The sequence below is a fragment of the Bufo gargarizans genome, chromosome 7 (genome assembly GCF_014858855.1).
Source record: "Bufo gargarizans isolate SCDJY-AF-19 chromosome 7, ASM1485885v1, whole genome shotgun sequence".
Classification (NCBI taxonomy): Eukaryota; Metazoa; Chordata; class Amphibia; order Anura; family Bufonidae; genus Bufo; species Bufo gargarizans.
The window spans coordinates 19021017-19043189 of record NC_058086.1 but is presented as its reverse complement, the minus strand read 5'-3'; the positions used below and the strand labels follow the sequence as shown (position 1 = coordinate 19043189).

The 22173-nt window shown below is 42.8% G+C and overlaps 1 protein-coding gene across 1 annotated transcript in view; it reads right to left on the bottom strand.

Moving 5' to 3' along the window:
- Positions 1-21909, bottom strand: part of STAB1 (stabilin 1) — a 318385-nt gene extending 296476 nt beyond the window's left edge. The window contains exon 1 of the mRNA XM_044300459.1: positions 21731-21909. Within this exon, the coding sequence (XP_044156394.1) occupies positions 21731-21799 (69 nt within the window). The 5' untranslated portion in view covers positions 21800-21909. The remainder of the gene's footprint in view (positions 1-21730) is intronic.
- Between the last annotated feature and the right edge of the window lie 264 nt (positions 21910-22173).

The window sequence follows — 22173 nt, the reverse complement described above, 5'->3', positions numbered from 1 at the left end:
CTGTCCCTGCGCTAAATGCTACTTCACATACACCTTTGTTTCTTATAACCATAGTACTAGCTGTCTAAAACCTCAAACACTGCCCCCAGACATGATCCGTTCAGATAATACAACAGTCTGAATCCGTTCAGAATGGATCAGTTTGTATTATCTTTAACATAGCCAAGACGGATCCGTGTGTGAGCCTGCCCACAACACTATTGGGGGTGGCAAGATGGGGTTTTGAGAAGTTGGGGACGATGATGGAAAAGTAGGAAACTAAAATGTCTGTGTTTTGTATGTTTTGTAGTGATATATGTAATGTAGAGAGAGAAGAGGTTAGGTTGAGAATTTGGCATAAGGATTGGGGGGCGGGAGGGGGAGTGGTCACCGTTTCAATTTTTGCCTTAGGCAGCAGAAAGGCTAAGAGCACCCCTGTGTTTTCAGACATGGCGACATGCATCTGTGCGCTTGCTTCATTTTACAGGATGTGCTGACTATCCACTGCTTTGCCAAAAATAAATATGTCCTACACAGTGTACTCTGCTTGCTAGAAATATAAACTTACCATACACTACACACTATTTAAAGACATTATAAACTTACTATTATACTTTACACTGCTTGCTAAAAATATAAGCATCCTATACAGTATACAATACTTAGGCTACTTTAACATCTGCGCTTTCCCTTTCCGCTATTGAAATCCGTCATAGGATCTCAATAGCGGGGAAAAACACTTCCATTTTGTCCCAATTCATTGTCAATGGGGACAAAACTAAACTGAGTGGAACGGAGTGCACCAGAATGCATTCGGTTCCATTTGGTTGCATCCCCATCGTGGACAGAATAACGCTGCAAGCATTATAAACTTCCTACACAGTATAGACTGCTTGCTGGAAATATAAACTTCCTATAGTATACATCCTAAACAGTATACACTGCCTACTGAAAATATAAATTTCCTATACAGTATACACTGCCTACTGAAAATATAAACTTCCTATACAGTATACACTTACTAAAAATATAACTTCCTATAGTATACACTGCATGCTGAAAATATTAACTTCCTATACAGTATACACTTACAAAAAATATAAACTTCCTATAGTATACACTGCTTGCTGGAAATATAAACTTCCTATACAGTATACACTGCTTGCTGGAAATATAAACTTCCTATACAGTTTACACTTACTAAAAATATAAACGTCCTAAACAGTATCCACTGCTTACTGAAAATATTAACTTCCTATACAGTATACACTTACTAAAAATATAAACTTCCTATAGTATACACTGCTTGCTGGAAATATAAACTTCCTATAGTATACACTGCTTGCTGGAAATATAAACTTCCTATACAGTTTACACTTACTAAAAATATAAACGTCCTAAACAGTATCCACTGCTTACTGAAAATATAAACTTTCTATAGTATACATCCTAAACAGTAGACAGTCATGGCCAAAAGTTTTGAGAATGACACAAATATCAGTTTTCACAAAGTTTGCTGCTAAACTGCTTTTAGATCTTAGTTTCAGTTGTTTCTGTGATGTAGTGAAATATAATTACACGCACTTCATACGTTTCAAAGGTTTTTATCAACAATTACATGACATTTATGCAAAGGGTCAGTATTTGCAGTGTTGGCCCTTCTTTTTCAGGACCTCTGCAATTCGACTGGGCATGCTCTTAATCAACTTCTGGGCCAATTCCTGACTAATAGCAACCCAATCTTTCATAATCACTTCTTGGAGTTTGTCAGAATTAGTGGGTTTTTGTTTGTCCACCCGCCTCTTGAGGATTGACCACAAGTTCTCAATGGGATTAAGATCTGGGGAGTTTCCAGGCAATGGACCCAAAATGTCAACGTTTTGGTCCCCGAGCCACTTAGTTATCACTTTTACCTTATGGCACTGTGCTCCATCGTGCAGGAAAATGCATTGTTCTTCACCAAACTGTTGTTGGATTGTTGAAAGAAGTTGCAGTTGGAGGGTGTTTTGGTACCATTCTTTATTCATGGCTGTGTTTTTGGGCAAAATTGTGAGTGAGCCCACTCCCTTGGATGAGAAGCAACCCCACACATGAATGGTCTCAGGATGCTCTACTGTTGGCATGACACAGGACTGATGGTAGCACTCACCTTTTCTTCTCCGGACAAGCCTTTTTCCTGATGCCCCAAACAATCGGAAAGAGGCTTCATCGGAGAATATGACTTTGCCCCAGTCCATTCACCATATTTCCTGCAGAAGATCAATCTGTCGCTGATGTTTTTTTCGGAGAGAAGTGGCTTCTTTGCTGCCCTTATTGACACCAGGCCATCTTCCAAAAGTCTTCGCCTCACTGTGCGTGCAGATGTGCTCACACCTGCCTGCTGCCATTCCTGAGCAAGCTCTGCACTGGTGGCACTCCGATCCCACAGCTGAATCCTCTTTAGGAGACGATCCTGGCGCTTGCTGGACTTTCTTGGACGCCCTGAAGCCTTATTAACAAGAATTGAACCTCTTTCCTTGAAGTTCTTGATGATCCTATAAATTGTTGATTGAGGTGCAATCTTAGTAACCACAATATCCTTGCCTGTGAAGCCATTTTTATGCAACACAATGATGGCTGCACGCGTTTCTTTGCAGGTCACCATGGTTAACAATGGAAGAACAATGATTTCAAGCATCGCCCTCCTTTTAACAGGTCAAGTCTGCCATTTTAACCCAATCAGCTGGACATAATGATCTCCAGCCTTGTGCTCGTCAACATTCTCACCTGAGTTAACAAGACGATTACTGAAATGATCTCAGCAGGTCCTTTAATGACAGCAATGAAATGCAGTGGAAAGTTTTTTTGGGGATTAAGTTCATTTTCATGGCAAAGAAGGACTATGCAATTCATCTGATCACTCTTCATAACATTCTGGAGTATATGCAAATTGCTATTATAAAAACTTAAGCAGCAACTTTTCCAATTTCCAATATTTATGTAATTCTCAAAACTTTTGGCCACGACTGCACACTGCTTACTAAAAATATAAACTTCCTATACAGTATACACTGCCTACTGAAAATATAAAACTTTTTATACAGTATACACTGCTTACTGAAAATATAAACTTCCTATACAGTATACACTTACTAAAAATATAACTTCCTATAGTATACACTGCATGCTGAAAATATTAACTTCCTATACAGTATACACTTACTAAAAATATAAACTTCCTATAGTATACACTGCTTGCTGGAAATATAAACTTGCTATACAGTATAGACTGCTTACTGAAAATATTAAAAAGGTATCAGCAACACTCCAGCTGCTCTGAAACTACAACTCCCAGAACCCTCCATTCACCTTTATGGTCTTTTTTTTTTTGGATGCGCAGAATCACTGCAGACTCACTTTGTAAGGCCTATTGCACACGACCGTATGGCTTTTTCAGTGTTTTGCGGTCCGTTTTTCATGGATCCGTTGTTCCGTTTTTTGTTTCCGTTGTGTTTCCGTTTCTGTTCCGTTTTTCCGTATGGCATATACAGTATACATAATTACATAGATAAAATTGGGCAGGGCATAACATTTTCAATAGATGGTTCAGGAAAAAACGGAACGGAAACGGAAGACATACGGATGCATTTCCGTATGTGTTCCGTTTTTTTTGCGGAGCCATTGACTTGAATGGAGCCACGGACTGTGATTTGCGGGCAATAATAGGACATGTTCTATGTTAAAACGGAACGGAAAAACGGAAATACGGAAACGGAATGCATACGGAGTACATTCCGTTTTTTTTGCGGAACCATTGAAATGAATTGTTCCGTATACGGACCGTATACGGAACGCAAAAAACGGCCAGTAAACGGGAAAAAAAACGGCCGTGTGCAATAGGCCTAATGCATATAAAGGAGAAAAATTCCAGCTTTATTATGTCCACTATATAATCCCGTGCAGGTACACACCACTCCACTCACTGTACATGTTTCGGGCACCAAGGTTGCCCTTTCTCATAGCTGAAGGTGTGAACGTGACCCACCACTGCAGATATATACACACAAGCCGTGCAAATAGAGCAAGTGAACTCACATGGTTTAACCAGGTGAAAATAATAGGTACTTGTTTGAGTAAACCTGGCTATAGCTTTGGTATATAGAAACCTAGACGAATATAAAACACATATCTATATATAAAGAAGGACGTATATATGTTCCGCGATCACTCAAAAACGCAACCATCGATTTCAACGAAACTTGGTATACACATCCCTTGCTACCTGGAAAGAAATCTTGTAGGGGTCACAGGGGGGTCTCTAGGACGTACCGTTCCTGAGATATTCCCCAAAAATGACCTGCATTAACCAATGCAAGCCTGCAAGTCTTTCTTTTCATATCCCAACTACCATAAACAAGGTCACATGTCCCTTATCAGCCAATAGAATTCACAGGCCCTTAGTCTCCACACACACACTTTTACTCCAGGTTTCCATAACAACCCATAAATTTTTCTTCACTGCGGCAGGTCAGCTTTAGGCCAGGGCTACACGACGACATGTGTTGCACGACACATAGGGCACAACTACACTGCTACATATGTCGCACGACAATTTTCATAATGATAGTCTATGGTGTTGCACTGCGACATGTGACGTGCTGCAACTGCGACGCGATAGTCGCAGAAAAATCCATCTTGGATGGATTTTTTGCGACTGTCGTGTCGCAGTATGTCACATGTCGCAGTGCAACACCATCGCCTATCATTATAAAAATTGTTGAGACAAAATGTTGCGCGACACATGTTGTCAAGTAGCCCAAGCATTAAAGGGGCAGGGCGCTGTGGAGGTCACTGTTAAAGGGGAAGAGCGGTGTGGAGGTTACTGATGAAGGGGCGGGCGCTGTGGAGGTTACTGTTAAAGGGGCGGGCACCGTGAAGGTTGCTGCTAAAAGCGGAGGTCACTGTTAAAGGGACAGGCGCTGTGGAGGTCCCTGTTAGATGCGGGCACCTTGGAGGTCACTGTTAAAGGGGTAGAGTGTTGTAGAGGTCACTGTTAAAGGGGCAGGCGCTGAGGAGGTCACTGTTAAAGGGGCGGGTGCTGTAGAGGTCACTGTTAAAAGGGCGGGCACTATGGAGGTCACTGTTAAAAGGGCGGGCACTATGGAGGTCACTGTTAAAGGGATGGGCACTGTGGAGGTCACTGTTAAAGGGATGGGCACTGTGGAGGTCACTGTTAAAGAAGCATTCACTGTGGATGTTACCGTTAAGGGGGCAGGGGCCACTATTAAAGGGGCAACTGCTGTGGAGGTCACTGTTAAGGCAGCGGGGTACTGTGGAGGTCACTGTCAAGGGAGTGGGGTTCTGTGAAACTCACTGTTAAAGGGGCAGGGCTGCTGTGAAGGTCAAAGTTAAGGGGATGCGCTGCTGTGGAGGTCCCATTTTAAAGTGGCAGGTTACTGTGGGGGGGTCAGTGTTAAGGGGTGGGGGACTGTGGAGTTCACTATTAAATGGCAGGGTGCTGTAGAGGTCACTGTTATGGGGAATACTGTCGATATCTTTTAACGACACACAGAAACATTAAATTAAATAGCGAAGCCGCGTCCTTCTGCTGGTCAATAAAAAAAACAACAACAAAAAATAACACTATGTGCACAAATCAATACATAGGGAAAGTTATCCAATAAACATTTGACCTCCTACAATAATAATGAAAAATAAGATCATATTCACAGTTAAGTCCCACAGGAAAGCTGCTTTTCAGGGAAAAACATCAAGAATATTTAATGAGTAAACATTTCGCACATATTATCACCCCCCTTAAAGGGGAGGCCATCCATTCAATCACTTGAAATAAACATTAATAATGAAGATTGTGTTTTATGGTTAAGTCCCGCAGGAACGCAGTATTGAGGGAATCCAGAATGTTTCACGGTTAAGCATTTTGCACATATTATCACCTCCTTTTGAAGGCGCAGCCACCCAATTCAGTACCTTGAACTTGAAAAGAATTGGTATGTCCATCAGGGCTTATGTACACGACTGTTGTTGGCCAGAGCCCATATTGCAGCCGGCAAACAGCAGGCCGCAATATACAGGCACCGGCCGTTTGTGCACTGCATCACGGATGAGGACCCATTCGCTTGAATGGGTCCGCAATGCAGAAGGTGCGGTGCAGAACCGAGGCACTCCGTAGTGCTTCTGTCGATGTTCTGTCCGTGCCACAAAAAAAATTGAACTTCTTCTATTTTTTTTTTTGCAAGTGCGGACGGATCACGGGCTAATTTAAGTTGAATGGGTCTGCATCTGTTTGCGCTAGCCACACGAATGGTGCCCATGCATTGGTGGCCGCAATTTGTGGCCCCCAATGAACGGAGCGGGTGGGACATGCTCATGTGCCTGAGCAAGTATTCTGCGCAGGTGCAATGCGTGAGGTGAACGCATTGCGCCCGCACGGAATTCAGACCCATTAATTTCAATGGGGCTGGGTACATGTGCGTTGGTTGTCACGCATCACTTGTGCGTTGCGTGAAAATCGCAGCATGTTCTATATTCTGCGATTTTCACGCAACGCTAGCCCCATAGAAGTGAATGGAGCTGCGTGAAAATCGCATCTGCAAGCAAGTGAGGATGAGATGCGTTTTTCACGTATGGTTGCTAAGAGATGTTGTTTGTATACCTTCAGTTTTTTATCACGCGCGTGCAAAACTCATTAAATCGCATTGCACCCGCGCGATAAAAACTGAACAACTAAGCGCGATTGCAAACAAAACTGAATGACTTTGCCTGCGAAATCGCACATTTTTCACTGAACGCATCCAGACCTAATCCGCACACGCTCGTCTGCAAGGGGCCTTAGGAATAGTGGAAAAATGCAAAGATACTGATGAAACATTTCTTAGTGCGGGTTCACATCACTGTTATGAATTAACCATGTTATAATGGAAAATAACAGAATTCATAAGACAGAATTCAAAACAGATCCGTTTAGATCCATCATAATAGAGGTCTATGAGTAAGCATAACAGATCCGTCTGGTTTCTGTTGGATTTTCTTTTCGTCCATCCTGCATAATCAAAACCAGACGGATTTGTCATGCTTGCCCATAGACCTCTATTATGACAATGGTTTCCGTTTTGACTTCCGTTATAACGGAAAACAATAACGGAATTCATAAGGGTGATGTGAACCCGCCCTTACAACAGCATGAGAAATATCTGACAGATGTTTATTGATTCATACTTTCAGTTTAACTGATGTACAACCCACATAGTGAAGATGACAAGAAGTGCAAGTGACAAATTACATGAGGTTTTGCAGTTTAATTTAATTATTATTATTAAACAGCTTACACTTCCCTATGTATTTATTTGTGCACACAGTGTTATATTATGTTGATTCTATTTATTGATATGTGTTTTAACGGCATACCTAGGTTTAGAGTAGGACCTGCCTGACTGAGACCACCTTGATGCTGGTAGACGGGCACAGATGTGTTTTGCTCAAAATATATTGGCTGAGAGTCTTAGATTTTATCATATCAGAGTGAGGGCTTAGTCCATATATGTATATTGCTTGCATCTATTGTGTTAGTGCATTATTAGCTGTTTTCTGTGGGGTTTTTTATCTATTTTTCCTGTCATTTTTGCTTAATATGTATTTTTACACTTGTCTATGTTTATAAGTAACAAAGCCATAGCCAGGTCTACTGAAACAAGTACCTATTATTTTCACCTGGTATATTTTATCCTGTGTTTTCACTTGCTCCAGAGGTAGGTCATGCCAGTCACTGTCCTCAGCAGTCTACCATCCACCAATATTGTTCCTAGTATTGAACAGGTTCTAGTATCCAAGAGGTCCTCAATGAGCAACCACAGGTCATGTATTGAGGATTTCCTAAATAATTTTATAGTGATTTCATTTTAGTAACTACATCAGTACTTTTAGTCTGAGATCCTTAAAACATGACCTTTTGGGATTCGTTGAAGGCTGGAATTGAGAAACGATGTGTGAAAGGAGGATTGTGTTTTCCAGCTATTCCAGTTTACAAACCTGTCACATCCCCTTCCTTCTGGGATATCCTGCCTAATGTCACTGATGATTCAAAGGAAGATGACATACTCAGCAGAATTCTTGCATACGGATACCAAATGTCACAGGGGATGGTCTGAGGACGGCTGCACTTGCTAGCGTACATTCATACATGCAGGCATTGTTCAGGATTGGATTAAAGAGAAGACGTGGTAACTGTCCTTTAGACCACATGATTGGATGCGGAACCATTCATTTCAATAGGGCCGCAAATAACATGGACAGTACATTGTGTGCTTTCCAAACCCGCATGTCTGTGCCATCCTCCCATAATAAAATACACAGTCGTGGCCAAAAGTTTTGAGAATTACATAAATATTGGAAAAGTTGCTGCTTAAGTTTTTATATCAATTTTCATATACTCCAGTATGTTATGAAGAGTGATCAGATGAATTGCATAGTCCTTCTTTGCAATGAAAATTAACAATCCCAAAAAAAACTTTCCACTGCATTTCATTGCTGTCATTAAAGGACCTGCTGAGATCATTTCAGTAATCATCTTGTTAACTCAGGTGAGAATGTTGATGAGCACAAAGCTGGAGATCATTATGTCAGGCTGATTGGGTTAAAATGGCAGACTTGACCTGTTAAAAGGAGGGCGATGCTTGAAATCATTGTTCTTCCATTGTTAACCATGGTGACCTGCAAAGAAACGTGTGCAGCCATCATTGCGTTGCATAAAAATGGCTTCACAGACAGACAAGGATATTGTGGCTAAGATTGCACCTTAATCAACAATTTATAGGATCATCAAGAACTTCAAGGAAAGAGGTTCAATTCTTGTTAAGAAGGCTTCAGGGCGTCCAAGTAAGTCCAGCAAGCGCCAAGATCGTCTCCTAAAGAGGAATCAGCTGCGGGATCGGAGTGCCACCAGTGCAGAGCTTGCTCAGGAATGGCAGCAGGCAGGTGTGAGCGCATCTGCACGCACAGTGAGGCGAAGACTTTTGGAAGATAGCCTGGGGTCAAGAAGGGCAGCAAAGAAGCCTCTTCTCTCCATAAAAAACATCAGGGACAGATTGATCTTCTGCAGAAAATATGGTGAATGGACTGCTGAGGACTGGGGCAAAGTCATATTCTCCGATGAAGCCTCTTTCCGATTGTTTGGGGCATCAGGAAAAAGGCTTGTCCGGAGAAGAAAAGGTGAGCGCTACCATCAGTCCTGTGTCATGCCAACAGTAAAGCATCCTGAGACCATTCATGTGTGGGGTTGCTTCTCATCCAAGGGAGTGGGCTCACTCACAATTTTGCCCAAAAACACAGCCATGAATAAAGAATGGCGGGCGCCGGGAACAGCCGTTTAAGTCAACTAGGCCACTCCCATCATGGGCGGAGCTCATCCCTAAGGCGGCCAATCAGGGGGCTAGATGTGCGGTTGCGTAGCAAACCACTGCCCCTATGCTGACCGCCCCACTACAGGGACGAATTCTCCACCCCCCCCACCCCCCCTCTCTTAGTGCCCGGTCTTTGTTGATTTATTTGTGGAAGCATCACATCAGAACTCTGGTGGATACTCCACAATTGATAGGGGTCTACTAAGGCTACTTTCACACTAGCGTTCGTCGGTCCGCTCGTGAGCTCCGTTTGAAGGGGCTCACGAGCGGACCCGAACGCTTCCGTCCAGCCCTGATGCAGTCTGAATGGATGCGGATCCGCTCAGACTGCATCAGTCTGGCGGCGTTCAGCCTCCGCTCCGCTCGCCTCCGCACGGACAGGCAGACAGCTGAACGCTGCTTGCAGCGTTCGGGTGTCCGCCTGGCCGTGCGGAGGCGTGCGGATCCGTCCAGACTTACAATGTAAGTCAATGGGGACGGATCCGTTTGAAGATGCCACAATATGGCTCAATCTTCAAGCGGATCCGTCCCCCATTGACTTTACATTGAAAGTCTGGACGGATCCGCTCAGGCTACTTGCGCACTTGCGAAATTTTTCTAAGTTATTAATGCAGATGGATCCGTACTGAACGGAGCCTCCGTCTGCATTAATATGATCGGATCCGTTCAGAACGGATCCGATCAAGCGCAAGTGTGAAAGTAGCCTTACCTTGTAAGCTCTTGTCCGGCAGACATATATTCCCCTCATACAAGTGAAAGGGGTGGATTAATCACTGGCCGGAGCTAGTGCTTATTCTGGCATTATTTGCTATACAAGGGATAACCCCTATTGTGAACATTAGTTTCTCTAGGATAGTACTCTCGTTCTATATTTTAAGGTATACTAATAAGTTCCCAGTCCGCCCCTGAGCTGGAGTAAGATGTGCTAAATTTATTAAGAGGCCTGCAGAAACTGAAATCTACGTCAGCTATGAACGGATGTAGATTTCACTTACAATTACATTGTTTTCTGGGGTAAATAATAGTAAATCTGTTGAGCTGCGGAAGACCTCAACTCTTCCACTAAGCCTGCCATCTTTTCTCATCGAGAAAAAATTGAAAATGATTGCACAAATCTGCTGTGAGCCATAATTTGTTACTATTTTACACTACAAAAAGGAAGCAAAAGCATTGATAAATCTGGCCCATAATCGCTATAGCTGCCTTATAGGTATGGAGGCGTTGACAGACTAGAACTGTGGGGTTTTCTACGTAATACAAATCCAGGCCCCTGTGCAATCTTTGCTACATGCACATGCAGGGAATGATAATTTTGCAGCATTCTGCTAGAGGTTTTAAAACTGCCAGGAACCTATGTAATACATAGCAGCCAACTAGGAAGATGAGCTTGGCATATTAATATGATTCACACAAGCAAGTATATCATGACCAAATTCTGCAGCATCGACATAGTGTCACGGAAGGTGTGCAGGAAACTAGAAAACACAAAATGAATATACGACTGACTGGATCCAAAACTAAAGAAACAAAAAGGGAGAGCCCTGCATCAGACCTGGCTCTCTCCCTGACTGCTCAGCCTATGCGAAAATCCCAATGGTAGCTGATCGCATATCCTCGTACCTCGACTGTATAACACCTGAACACCCTATAATAGTGAGGGGACACGACCACCGGCTCCCTACTCTAGATACGGAGGGAGTCAGGGTCACCTGGGATCCAGCAAACAGAAAGACACAAATAAATGAACAAAACTTATCTTGTAGAAGACTCAGAAGTAGGAGCAGCATGCACACACTCCAGGAAGCGGTATAAACCGCAAAGTGATGCACTATGGGAAAAGGATTTAAAGGGATGCAATCAGTGCAACTACATGACAGCTGAGAGAGGCTAACGAGATGAGAAAATGAAAGCAAAACAAAGGAACCTCAAGGAGGAGGTTCTAGACGTCTGTCAGAGCTTCTCAGATGTCTGGTGGTGACAGTACCCCTCCTTCTACGAGTGGACTCCGGACACTCAGAGCCCACCTTCTCAGGATGGGACCTATGGAAAGCCCTGATGAGACGAGTGGCCTTAATGTCCGTCACTGGGACCCACATCCTCTCCTCAGGACCATAACCCTCCCAATGAACGAGGTACTGGAGAGAACCGCGGACAACACGAGAATCCACAATCCTAGAGACCTGAAATTCAAGATTACCATCAACCATAATCGGAGGAGGAGGCAAAGACGAGGGTAAAATGGGTTGGACATAAGGTTTTAATAAGGACTTATGAAAAACATTATGGATCTTCCAAGTCTGAGGAAGATCAAGACGGTAGGCAACAGGATTGATGACGGACAAGATTTTGTAAGGCCCAATAAACTTAGGACCCAACTTCCAGGAGGGAACCTTCAATTTGATATTCTTAGTAGACAACCACACCAGATCACCAACATTCAGGTCCGGACCAGGCACACGTCTCTTATCCGCCACACGCTTATATGTCTCACTCATGCTCTTTAGATTATCCTGAATCTTTTGCCAAATAGATGACAACGATGAGGAGAATCTGTCCTCATCAGGTAAACCAGAAGACCCCTCTCCAGAGAATGTCCCAAACTGCGGATGAAACCCATATGCACCAAAAAATGGTGACTTATCAGAGGACTCCTGACGACGGTTATTTAAAGCAAACTCAGCAAGAGACAAAAAAGAACAAAACTTATCTTGTAGAAGACTCAGAAGTAGGAGCAGCATGCACACACTCCAGGAAGCTGTATAAACCGCAAAGTGATGCACTATGGGAAAAGGATTTAAAGGGCTGCAATCAGTGTAACTACATGACAGCTGAGAGAGGCTAACGAGATGAGAAAATGAAAGCAAAACAAAGGAACCTCAAGGAGGAGGTTCTAGACGTCGGTCAGAGCTTCTCAGATGTCTGGTGGTGACACAGTCTTATACCACAAATTTCTGTTGCATGTTTGCATGTTATAAGTTTATGTTCCATGCACATTCAATTAAAATGGCCCCCTCTGGTGTCTAATCTATAGGTAATGTGCACGTCCACTTACAGATCAGGGTGCACATCCTCAGTTCCATGCTGCAACTGCCACCAGCCATATCTACTGTTAGAAGTTGACAGGGTATAGTCACAATCAGGTTTCTGCATGCAGTTTTGGAAGCTGAAACCTGGAGTGAATTCAAAACAGAGTATAAAGCCCCATTCACACGTCAGTGTTTGATCAGTAATTTCCATCAGTGATTCTGAGCCAAAACCAGCAGTGGCGCCTCCACAGACATAAGGTATAAGGGAAAGATCTGCTTCTGTTCTGGGTTTAGAGCTGCACCTGGTTTTGGCTCAAAATCACTGATGGAAATCACTGACTATATACTGACGTGTGTATTTGTCCTTTATACTTTCTCTCTTTTCATGATATACTTCTGATTTAGCCTTCCAAAACTGCATGCAGAAACCAGACTGTGGGGCCGTACCCTTGCATGTACAGATCTGCAGCAGAAAGGATATGCCCCCTGAGCTGTGAGAGGGAGAGAATTGTGGAAGAAAGGACACACCCATGAGAAATGACACATCCCTTCCTCTGGATCAATGTGAGGTACAGGGCTGGTTCTAGCTTTGTTATAAAAGAGATTGTCATGTACTACACTACTCACAAAAAGTTAGGGATATTTGACTTGTGAGTGACATTTCAGGATGAACCTAAAATGCACACTAACCTTTACAGTTAAACTTACTGTGACCGTCTCTAAACTTTTGAATGCACAGGTCTAACTGTTCAATGTTAGTACTTTTTGCACAACTTGCTGTTCTCTAACAAAGAATGCCAAAATTCACAACAGGTGTTTGATCCATGAATCGCCCAATAAATTCATCATGCTGTTCACATTTTGACATCATGAGATGTCAGCCGGTTCACAGGATTCTCGCTTTCCTTTTTCTCAGAGAGGCGGCAGGCATCTGCGCGGAGGAGGCACAGGGCGGGCCGCAAGCACCGGCGGCACAAACGAGATGGAACTGAACCAAACCGTGCTAACCAGCTCACAGGTGTAAATACCTCTTTGGTAAGAAACTCGATATAGGACAGATGGGGGCACTACAGAAGGGCCTGACTTTTTTCCCCACCACTTACTTTGACAGCTTTCAGATGGAAATTGATTTACAACACTTGTTCCGCAAAATTTGACTTAAAGCACATTTTGCAAAACCAGAAGAGGGAGAATCGCATCTAGTTAAGGAAAGAGATGAAAGGAGACTTTATTTGAATGATTTGGGTTTGAAGAAAAAAGTACATTCATGCCACCTAGGACGTATCACCCAGCAGAAACATACATGATACAGTTAGTCCAAAAGGAGTCACAGAGACTGATGGATTCAATTAAACATGGCGAACTAAAAATGACTCATAATGCAACACTGTAGGAGAGAGATGCCATTCATACGTTAATGGAGGAGAAGACTTTGGTACTAAAACCTGCGGAGAAGGGTGGCTCTATAGTTATTTTGGACAAATCCAAGTATGTTCAGGAAATAATGCGCCAATTGTCTGATATAGATACATATGAAATGTTGGAGGGATCCTGTTTTCCAGATAAAAGAGAAGATTGCGAAAGTGATATCTCATTATGCTAGTTTGGGCGCTATAGATGATCAAATGTGTAACTATTTAAAAGGGGTATTCCCATCTTGGACAATGGGGGCATATCACTAGGATATGCCCCCATTGTCTGATAGGAGCGGGTCCCACCGATGGGACCCGCACCTATATCTAGAACGGAGCGGGGAGCGCTGTGGCTGGAGGACCCCAGATTTCCCGGGGTCCGTCCACCACCAAGCGCTAATCCCCGCCTCTCCCATAGAAGTGAATGGGAGTGTGCGCTCTCCTTCACTTTCGGGGCTCCATTCTCGATATAGGTGCGGGTCCCAGCGGTGGGACCCGCACCTATCAGACAATGGGGGCATGTCCTAGCGATATGCCCCCATTGTCTGAGATTAGAAAACCCCTTTAATAAACCATTCGCCAATTACCCCAGTTTTTGATATCCTCCCTAAAGAGCATAAACTTTAGTTGATCCTCCTGGTCGTCCTATTGTTGCTTCCATGGATTCAGTATGGTCTCTGGCATCGATTGTCCTTGAGAGAATACTGACACCATTGATAAAAATGACAAATTCCTTTTTGTTAGACAAGTCACATTTTTTGCTAATTATTGCTGATTTTCGGGCGGTTCCCTCTGAGAGTTTTCTAGTTACGATCGATGTGGCAAGTCTCTATACCTCCATTGGGCATGAAAAAGGTATACAAGCTGTGGCTAACATCTTACTGACTAGTGAATACACCGATTTACAACGAGAGTTTTTTCTGCAGCTACTACATCTAGTCCTGCACGAGAACTATTTTATGCTCGAAGACAATTATTATGTACACCGGCGGGGTACCGCGATGGGTTCTGATGTAGCCCCGCCCTACGCAAATGCTTTTATGTAATTATTTGAGGAGTCACATATATACAATACGGAATATTATCAAAATAATATTTTAACATAGAAATGATTTATCGACGACATTTTTTGCAGGGGCCACAGGACACCCTCCTTTTGTTCTTAGAGCATTTGAATTCTGCCTGCAAGGGTTTAAAATTCACAATGGTATATGATCACAACATGGTGAGTTTCTTGGATACTATGGTGATTAAGGATGATAGTGGATATCTTTCCACTGATCTGTATAGGAAAGAGACCGATCTGAACAGTATCCTGCACTATACAAGTGCTCATCCTCCATCTTTAAAAAAAGCAATACCAAAATCACAGTTTCAAAGACTGCAACGTATTGTTACGGACCCAGTTAAATTAACTTCCAAAATGGAGGAAATTACCTTAAGATTCACTGAAAGATCCATCTTAGATAAGGTGAAATCGGATTTAAATACCCAGTCACATGTTCTACCTCGTGAGAAACAACAAAGAATGTTTTTTGTCCATAAATTTCATCAGTAGAATACTGGCTTTGACAATGTGGTGCGGAAACACTGGAAACCTTCTTGCTAAAGCTTACCCTGAGGTTGAGGAGTTTAAAAACCTTCCATTAATATGTAATAGACAAAACCCTAATTATAGAGATAAATTGGTACACTCAGATTTGGGCAGTAGGAGGGATGTATTGAGGCAAAGGACACTAGCTACACAAAAAAAAGTTACCTTTCCGTGCCTCCATTGTTTCCAATGTTCACACATCATCAAGGGCCAAATTTTTAACCATTCTCGAATGGGTAAACCTTTTAAAATAGATGTTTTTGTCACCTGTGATTCCACTAACGTCATCTATTTGATTAAATGCCCTTGTGGCTTATTATACATTGGTGAAACCATGCAGAAGATAAGGGATCGGGTGTGTAAACATAAATCAACGATCAGGACTAAAAATCTGTTATTACCCCTTCCTTATCATTTTGATAAATGCAAACATTCTATAGCACAGCTGAAGTTCCAAGTTTTGGAACAGATCAAAAGACCGAAAAGAGGTGGAGATATAAAAAAGCTTTTGTTACGCAGGGAAGCATTTTGGATCCATACCCTCGATACCTTACATCCAAGGGGTTTAAATAGGGATTATGAAATTATGCATCTGTAGACGTGAATGGTTTTTGATTTTGTTGTAGTTTTCTTTCTTTTTATATAGACTTCTTTTTCACGCTGAGCGCCGCAAGCGGTGATTATATTTAACGTTATTATTGTTTGTATAAAGTATTAATATTGTTTGTTTATTCTATGCAGCGATTTGTTATTTGGGATCACTACCGGTTTTGTAATTACCGCCCATTGGAGGCGTCTGATGTCACTGACATGCGCTATATGAGTGAGATAATTATATACATACAGATTAAATATAATTCAAACTTTTTTTTTTTGTAAAACCACATAGATACAGCATTGTGTTGATGTTATTTGAGTAGAAATGATGTTATCTGTATGGTTTATCTGAATAATTGGCTGTATGTAAAACCTTTAATAAAAATGATCTGATTCAAAAAAGAAATGATGCTCTCAGTTCTGAGCAGTTAACAAGCTGCAGGAGAGATTCCATTAGAAAGCTGCCAACTGTAAACTCGTTTGCATTCTGGACCATGAACATAGATGAGTTTTTACACAGACCGCACATGGATGGAGTCCCCGTGCAGGCCACTTTCCCTGCAGACCCATTCATTTGAATGAATCCCTCTTGCCAGAAAAACGGACAAGAATAAAACATGCTGTGATTTTCTCTCCCTGGACTGATGGGAAAAATTGATGGGGTCAGTCTTCAGTCCAGGAGCACAGATAGCACTCAGACAGGGAAAACGCCAATGTGATATTAGCCTTAGGCCTCTTTCACACAATCGGGTTTTCCATCCGGATGCCATCTTTGCATTCAGGAAAAATTGCAGCATGTTCGGTATTGTATTATATTGTGGCTCCCGAGTTGAGACAGGGACTGTGGGTAGGGACTGCCAGGACCATATCAGATCCAATTGAAGGGCTTAAAGGTTTTGTATGATTTTATGTTTACTGATTTGAGGACAGTATACTGCTATAGACAGCTGGAAAGGTTTTGCATTTTCATTTTTCACTCCTTGCCTTTCCGGGGCCGTAACTTTTTTATTTTTCAATTCACATAGCCCTATGAGGGCTTGTTTTTTTGCAGGACAAGTTGCACTTTCTAATTCCACCAACATAACTTTTTTTTGTGATGTGTAGGGTCAGTGATGCTGACTAATTTTTTTTTATATATATACTTTAAATACTGTAATCGTCAAACTTCTATTAGAAAAATAGCTCTGAAGTAGCCCATTTCTTGCATTGACAACGCTCCACGTCTTCTATTAACCGACTTGTGGATCCAGTGCTCAACACTGACTGCTGTACAGTATATATATATATATATATATATATATATATATATATATATATATATAGTGAGAAGAGCATGGTTTGGGAGAACAGATATCTGCCTTTGAAATGGTTAAATTGTGTGTGGTAATCCTTGGGTGTGTCTCTGGGAACTGAAGGGTTAACCCAGACATCGGATAAGAGTAGGGTTGATAGCCTGTTTTTTCTATGTTAGACAGCTAACATAGACAGATTGTAAAATATGTACTGGGACCTGCTTATACTGGAGTGAGTAAGGTCGGCAGTGGGACGCTCACTCCACCCGGGCTTCGGCCCTGGGCTTCCATAGCTCACAGCTGAGAGTCACATTGGTCAAGACCTAATTTAAAGCTCAGTGAAGGGTCTCCTGCACATGAACTCAGGTGTCCTGTTGCCGTATTGCGGACCGCATATGCGGATCACCATTCCGTGTGCATTCCGCATCACGGATTCGGACTCATTGACTTGAATGGCTCCGCAAATCCAGAGATGCGGAACGGAAGCACGGAACGGAACACTACAGAAGCACTACAGAGTGCTTCCGTGGGGTTCCATTCCGTACTTACGTTCTGCAAATAGATAGAGTGTCATGGTCTTACCTTCGTTTGACATGTGCTGGCGGCCATCTTGGTTTCTGGGTTTCTTGTAGCCTCCCACCCTGCGGCTTCTCCTTCCCACTGGGAGGAGCTGGATGCCTAGCTCATATATATAGAAGGTCTGTGGCTTCAGTTCCTTGCTTGGTCCTCCTGTGTTCACATGCTTCTAAGACTGCTGCTGCTTCTGGTTCCTGATCCTGGCCTCGTCTGACTACCCCGTTGGTTCCTGATCCTGGCTTCGTCTGACTACCCCGTTGGTTCCTGATCCTGGCTTCGTCTGACTACCCCGTTGGTTCCTGATCCTGGCTTCGTCTGACCACCCTCCTGGTTCCTGACCTCTGTCTACGCAAGACCCTGCTTCGGTTTAGCCATCCGTTTGGACTTTTGCTACGGCTTGATTTCCAATAAAGCCTTCTTATTTCCACTCATCTCTGTTGTACGTCTGGTTCATGGTTCCATGACATAGAGCAAGTTCTATCTTTTTGCGGAACAGACGGATGCCGACCCATTCAAGTTGAATGGGTCTGGATCCGTCCCAGCGGCCGCACGGAGGTTTCTCGTGCATTGGGGATTGCAATTTGCGGTCCCCAATGAAATGAACTGAACAAATACGTTCATGTGCAGGAGGCTTAGAGCTGAACAGTGTGGCCATACCTGGAGAAGCTGACTGCTAAACTACAGAAGGTATTGCATGTGCCACCCAATACTTAACATTTGTACCTGTGGGCCGGGCAGCTGGTCCCATGTATAGTCAGGAGTCAGGGACTGTCTTGTTCTGATAGGTACTGGCTCAGCTGAGCAGGGTTTTGTTTATTTAAGCCTGTTTGTTAAGGCTATGCTTTTGTTGGAATATCTAAGTGTGAAATAAAAACATTTAAATTGGACTTTATCCTGTCTGTGTCCCTGCTTCCTGCACAGCTATCAAGTGTCTACCAGAGGGAACCCCCACAATATATATATATATACATACACACACACACACACACACACACACATTCATACATACATAGTTCCCTGCCTCCTGCTATTTCTGTATTGTAATAGAATAGCCATTATGTGCCTATGTACAGAAAAAAAAAAAAAAAAAAAAATATATATATAAATATATATATATATATATATATACACACACACACACACACATACATGAGGCAGTGAGGGGAGCAGCAGTCAGTGTGGAGCGCATCTCCACAGATCAGTAAACAGAACATGGGGAGTGCTGCCAATGCAAGAAAAAAGCCACTTCAGAGCCAATTTTCCACTAGAAATCTACAATTTCACCAATTAAAGTATATTACAAAAATAGTCAGTATCAATAGGTAACTGTCTCCTGTATTCACTCTTGAACTATGATTGTGCCAGTCTCATAGTGCCCCCTATAACAGTGATCCCATAACATTCCCAGCGACAGTCATTGGTTTTGCAACACCAATCTGCATTTCCCAACCTTAGAAATTGACTAGATTTGAAGGGTGATGCATATTAGGCTAGCTTCACATCTGTGTTAGTCCTTTCCATTGAAGAGCCAGATCAGGCACATAACTAAAACAAAAAAAGCTGTACAGACCCCAATGGCTATAACGGGGTCCATTTGGTTTCCGTTTGGGTATCCACTTTTCTAGTAAAAACTTCTCCAAGGCACATGCGAACTAGCCCTAAGTATAATGGTTCAGAGCCATAATAATCAATTAAGTTTCCAGGGGTGCATCAAAGGGGGCATAGATGCCTGTGATGAGAACATAGTCCTACCACTTTACAAATCAGTAGTCAGACCACACATGGAGTACTGTGTACAGTTCTGGGCTCCTGTGAACAAGGCAGACATAGCAGAGCTGGAGAGGGTCCAGAGGAGGGCAACTAAAGTAATAACTGGAATGGGTGGACTACAGGACCCTGAAAGATTATCAACATTAGGGTTATTCACTTTAGAAAAAAGACGACTGAGGGGAGATCTAATTACTATGTATAAATATATCAGGGGTCAGTACATGGATCTATCCCATCATCTATTTATTCCCAGGACTGTGACGAGGGGACATCCTCTGCGTCTGGAGGAAAGAAGGTTTGTACACAAACATAGAAGAGGATTCTTTACGGTAAGAGCAGTGAGAATATGGAACTCTCTGCCTGAGGAGGTGGTGATTGTGAGCACAATAAAGGAATTTAAGAGGGGCCCGGATGTATTTCTGGAGTGTAATAATATTACAGGTTACAGTTATTAGATTAGAATTCCGTTCCGCAAATTGAATGGGCCGACCATTATAGAAATACCTATTGTCCGCAAAACGGACGAGAATAGGACATGTTCTATTTTTTTGCGGGGCCACAGAGCGGAGGGACGGATAAGGAAAACACTCAGAGTGCTGTCCGCATCTTTTGTGGCCCCATTGAAGTGAATGGGTCCGCATCCGAGCTGGAAAAACTGTGGACCCAAACAACGGTTGTGTGAATGAGCCTTAAGCCTTAAACAATATTGGATCAGTGAGTGATTGTCTGCACCCACATCGATCAGCTGTTTGGAGAGGTCACAGAGTCATACGTGGGTCGCAGCCTCTTCACTCTTACATTGCTCTGTCTACATGTCATACACGTGTGTACAGGATAATGCAGCTTTATCACATACAAGTAGAGGACAAAAACCCAATACACTACTACTAAGCAGACTGATGTAAGCAATGGAGACGACCCTTCAAATAGCTGAGAGTAGGATCAATATTCTGATCTAAGAAACCCCTTCAGCCGTAACACTGTTAGGAAGCTGCTCCCAAGGCAAAGATGGCCATAGATGAACAAGACGAAAACATAGGGGGAGATTCATCAAACTGGTGTAAAGTAAAACTGACTTAGTTGCCCATAGCAACCAATCAGATTCCACCTTTCATTTTTCACAGCTACTTTGGAAAATAAAAGGTGGAATCTGATTGGTTGCTCTGGGCAACTAAGCCAGTTCTACATTACACCAGTTTGATAAATTACCTCAGTTGTGTCCTCCTAATAGAAGGGGTCCTGAACAGCAGAGTCCTTTTAATTAACTCCAAATTCAGTAACGATGTACTTGACAACCACTTTAATGTTCCTCGGAGCATGTCTGTATCTCATTCATAGTGGCTGCTTCTTTGACGTGTCCTCCTAGTGAAGCTACACCATTTAAAAGGTCTGGCAGCCTGCTGAAATTCACTGGATTCGGCCTAGCCGGATAGTGATGTTCACCGCCGAACCCCATCGACTATTATGAAATAGGGCAGGGATCCGGACACTTTCCAGCATAAGTGCTGGTTTTTGGACAGACATGGCATTTCACTGAAAAGCGGCCAGATCCCATTATAATCATATGGTATCCGGTGCTGTTTTTTGGCTGGAAATGCTTATTTTTTTCCACTGAAAGCTGGCATTTCGTTGGAAAGCAGCCGATCCCTGTTGGATCCCATTATAGTCATATGGGATTAGGTGCTGGCTTTCAGCTGGACAAAAACCATTGTGTGCAATAGTTTTTGTCCTGCCAAGAGGCGGCAATTTGTTGGAAAGAAGCCGGATCCCATTACAGTCAATGGGTTCCAGAAAGTATCCAGCCTATTTCGGGGTAGGCCAGATCCAGTGAACTCTGGCAGGCTCCTATCCTTACCCAAGGGGTCATTCCACAGATAAGCCGGATACCTGACATGGCCAGGGAATGGTGGGTCCTAGTGGTAAGTATACTGCCAAGTTTATTATCTTACAGATTTATTTGTTACGTAAATCTTTCAGCACTAGAACGCTTTAGTTTATGCATTACATCCACAACCACATAAACAGCTCTCACAGCATTGAATGAAGCCTTATAGAGTACATACACCGTAAACAAAGATGAACTTACCATAGGTTGCGGCAATACCATTCCTATATAGCCCATTAAAAGGATGAAGGCAAATCCAGAGAGGTGCATTTTGCAAGCCGTAAGCAGCACCTAATCTGCGTCTACAGGTTTAAGCTTCGTAAATGGACTTACTAGACGAGTGCGATGTGGACATAGCTGCTGGAACTGGACTAACTACAGTGATCCTCATCTAGTCAACCAATAAACACAAAACTCAACCTCCTCATTTCCTTTACACTAACGAACAGGGGGAGAGCAGAAACAACTCCAGACTTCCTTTTTCCTATCAGTTTCAAACACATGCAAGGAAACTCCTGAATGAATCTAAAAATAAATAAATAAATAAGGCACCCAACGAAAATGTTAAAAATTATGAGAAAGCAAGAGAACGACCATGTAGTCTTAAACGAGTGAAGCCAAAGTGGCAGCCTGACAGTGTACAC